Source organism: Charadrius vociferus, unplaced genomic scaffold (genome assembly GCF_000708025.1).
Source record: "Charadrius vociferus isolate BGI_N301 unplaced genomic scaffold, ASM70802v2 scaffold162, whole genome shotgun sequence".
Lineage (NCBI taxonomy): Eukaryota > Metazoa > Chordata > Aves > Charadriiformes > Charadriidae > Charadrius > Charadrius vociferus.
In genome coordinates, this window is record NW_009647236.1 from 1546898 (window position 1) to 1550904 (window position 4007).

Below are 4007 nucleotides of genomic sequence, written 5' to 3' on the forward strand. Positions count from 1 at the left end.
CGGGGCCCGCCGTCGAGCTGCCGGGGTGTTTTAACCAGCCCTCCGCCGGCTTCCGCCCTGCCCCACTCGTTGCTGGCTTCTAGAAGTTTCTGCCCCTGTCAGCGTGCTGGGGGGAGTTGGGAGCCCTCCCCATGCCAGAGGGAGGGTACTGGAGCATCCAAGAGGGATGGGAGAAGGAGGAGGGAGACAAGAAAATGTCTTAAAAGGATAACTTAGAAACTAAGCAATTAATACCTAATAGCCCTAGTTTAGAACAGGTTTCAGAGATAGCTTTTAATGCTGGTTACAAATCGTCGCTACTGTTGACTGACTGAAGCAACAAGCACCAGCAGGTAGTAATGTTTTTATTGTTTAATTGATTATGGACACAGTTCTTCAAATAAAAGAAAATTGTTTTTTACATCTCGGAGGACAACATTTGTAACAGAAGTGCAAAATTTGACAATGGTGTATATAGCTGCATTTGCAATTACAGGCTTAGTCACTGTCATAGGACCTATCAAATAGCATGAAATGCACCCCTAAAATAGAGTTTGTTTGTCTATGACAGTAAATTACTTTAGTCTGGTGACCAAACTGTCTTTTTTACCTGAAGAGTGGTACAGATGTTGTTCAGTTGGTGATGTGGTACTGGACACTGTGTTTTTGCCAAAGTTATGGATGCATGTCTTGTTACATGGTAGAGTGAAGATGAGTCCAGGGCCCTCTAAGAAAAAGGTGGTAGGATGCAAGTCCCGGGTCAGATGGAGTTGCCGTGGGTGGCCAGCACAGCTGTCCATACTTACTGTAATAAAACTTAAATGATGAAGAAAATAAGGTATTCTAGTTATTCTCAATTTCATAGTGTCTTCCTGTGGTAGCAAAAAAAAAAGCATAAATGTGGTAGATGAGGGTTGATCAGACTTGGGACCTACACTCTGCAGTATGGTGGAATCCCCACCTCTGGGGACAGAAAGCCCTCTGCAAGCCAATCAAAGAGCGAGTCTGAACTGCTTTTGCGGTATACACGATATACCAGTGATGGTAGGCCCTTACCACTGTTTGAATATGTAACAGACACTGTAGCACACAATATGTGGTAAACCAGTTTTTTAAGAGTAGATGGACAGGTGGGTTTTCTCGTTAGGTTCCCTAAGTACCAACTGAAGCTGGACTAAAATGTCATGTACTGGCATATTATTGGAGAAATTTTATTGCTTCTGTACTGAATGATTTGAAACTGACTGCTGGCAGCATCAGCATAGTCAATGAAGTGATCCGACAGCCTTGTGCTGTATAACGAATCCCAGTCTAGACTTGCCTAGAATAGACAGTGGCCTTTTAATAGGAAATTCTGTTACATGTTTCGTCAGTTTTAAGTGCTCAGCTCCAGGCTTGGGCACCTTTTTCAGTTAGTGTTATACTTTCCAAAACAGCGCTACCCTGGGCAGGATGGGCACAAAGGTCTCTGGAGGCTAATAGAAATTTTTGATTGTCCCCAACAGCTTTTCAGTTCTGTGGCTTTGACTGACAGTAAGCAAACATTTTGTTGTTGAACCTTGGAAATCTTTTCTGTTTTGCAGCATCATTGAGAAGGGGGAAGAAAATTGCAGGCAGCTGATTGAAGCTCACAAGGAGTGTATGAGATCTCTGGGCTTCAAGATATGAGTGAGATGAGCAGGACTGTGAACATGGTAAGTATAGCGTTCAGGAACATGTGTGATCTCTGCCTCTGAAGTGCCCTAGCATCTCAGCTGGTGCCCCTGGAAGGCCCAGAATACTGTTCACGATGGCAAAGGTATCTTCCTTATGAGAGGGAAGGCAAAGTAATCCTTCTTGACACTGGAGTTAGTACTGCTGCCTTTGTGAGGGTGGTGAAGCCTTCTGGCAGTATACAGCCTTTGTGAGTGGCTCTTCAGCAGCAGAGTGTGGCTCCGCCTCTGTTGTCTTTTAATAGATCTGAACTTCAACTTAGATTTCTAATGGTAGGGCAGCGTGGCGGTTGGTTGCTTGGGGTTTGTTGCTAGGTTTTTTGTTGATTGTCAAACTGTCTCTCGATATCCAGTGGAAATCCATGTTTCTTGAAGCTGTCTTTCATCTCTTTTCTAGATGGTATTTGTGGTGTGACTGGTATTCGGGAAAGCTGCAAAATAAATTATTTCTGCAAGTTACTTCAAAGAACAAATACAAACAAAGAATCTATTTATCAAGAGTCTCTAATGATAAACTGTGCATCACGTCTGTGGTTTTTCCACTGTTAGTTCTTCACTGCTGCTATAGAAAATATATTTTTTCCTCTTAATAAAAGTCTGAAAATGACCAGTGTTCCTGACTTCTGTTGTGGGTTTTTTTTTTAAGTAAAAAATGACAGTGCCCTCCTCATTCAAAACAGTGTGCTATAAGAATGGAGAAGAAGAGAAAAGCCTGCTTACTCATTGAAATGAGAAGAGCGATTACTCTGGGGTTGTGTTTGAACAGATTGGCCTTCGGTGGGTTTTCCCTCTGATGCAAATTGAGAAACTGTGCTAGTAACACTCCCGTGTTACTGCTTTCAGCAAAGTCATGCTGAAGCTTGCAGTGCTGTCTGTGACGGTAGGTGTAACTATATTTGCACACAGAGGACCACAGCCTTAGGAAGTGAAGTTTCCTTAGAGTCAAAACTGGATTTGCTTTCCCATATCAAAAAACATTGGAACAATTGTAACAGCTTTACCCGAGGATTCAAGGTTCACTCTTTAGAATGAAGAATTAAGTACTTTCTGTATCAAACTCAAATTCTCGAGCTGGTAGTTGTTCAAAGGAAAGGGAGCAGAGGACTGCAGATGTATGTACAGGCCACTTGCTTGAAAGAAAAGCTTTTATGCCCAGTTTTTGCTGCGTTGCTCATGAGCTAGGCGTGCATGGGCTTTTGTTTTCTGGCCTTTTTTTCACCTGTGTGACATGACAGTGGCAAGGTGGTTGTCGCCTTTGATTCCTTCTTACAATCTAGAGGGAAAAAAAAAGTGCAGTTGATTGTTACACATGTGGGACTTTTTTTGGTTTCATATGATGTCTCTGTGCAACCCTAATGTTCTTCCTTTGGTGAGTTGATTTGGCTTAAGACAGTATCACTGATTATTTCCTTTCCTCCTGCTGAGTTTTCAGAAATTGGAGATACAAAACCTGTGCTTTGTCTTGATTGTTCTCTTGGCTTTGATCCTGTTGAAGGGATGGGTGCAGTCATGATCATTTCTCTGCCTGCCAGGGCCCTGCATGTTCTGAGCTAGCGATGAATAGACTGTGAACGTTTAGTATGTGACACTTGGTGCTGTCTGTGCCGAGACTCACAAGTTGTGTGAGGAGAGTTTAGACTCTGCTTCCAGGAACGTTTCATAAAGGTACTGGAGTCTGAGGAAACGGAGTCTAAAATGCTTGCAGGGCACAAGGCGGGCTGTTAGACTTAGCTCTGTACCACTTGTCTGCTCTCCTGTCCTGAGGTAAGAGTTGAGCCCATGTTGGTTTCCAGTCGAAGAGAAGGGATGCAGCTGTAGTTCTGGCAAAAAGTGTTCAAAGCCTTCTGCAGTGTTGTAGCTGGCTGGGGAGTGGGATCTGGTGCTCTTCTTAGCGTTTATTGTCATCTGAAGTAAGAAACTTGGGTAAGGTCATTTATTGTTGAATGAATGGGCTTGAACTGAAGAGAATGTTAAAAAGGTGGACAAGCATGAGCTTTGTGGTAGCATGTCCAGTCTGGGTGGAAATGGTGCCACAAAGTTAAGAGAAGGGCAGGGGGTGGCAGTGGTCAAGTCAGAGTGAAGTGCTATTTAAATCAGGTCAAGAAAATTAAAAAAATGGGTCCCCATACAATTCTACACAAATTCTAGAAACCTAAGAAATGGAACATCTAGGCCTGCATAGAGAGAAAAGCATGGTAGAAATCTTAGAAAGCTTTTTGAAGGAAGATGATGAGCGGGATGCTGTGATATGTGTGCAACAGGTACAGAGAGGATACTGGACAACTATATACTTAAAGCAACAACAGAAGAAACTTG

The 4007-nt window shown here is 43.0% G+C and overlaps 1 protein-coding gene across 1 annotated transcript; it reads left to right on the forward strand.

Annotated features, from left to right (window-relative positions):
- The first annotated feature begins 1101 nt into the window (after nucleotides 1-1101).
- Nucleotides 1102-1647, forward strand: LOC104281891 (cytochrome c oxidase copper chaperone). The gene is made up of 2 exons (XM_009879947.1): nucleotides 1102-1109; nucleotides 1563-1647. The coding sequence occupies exons 1-2, from the start codon at nucleotides 1102-1104 to the stop codon at nucleotides 1645-1647; spliced, it is 93 nt and encodes a 30-aa protein (XP_009878249.1).
- Nucleotides 1648-4007: the final 2360 nt, after the last annotated feature.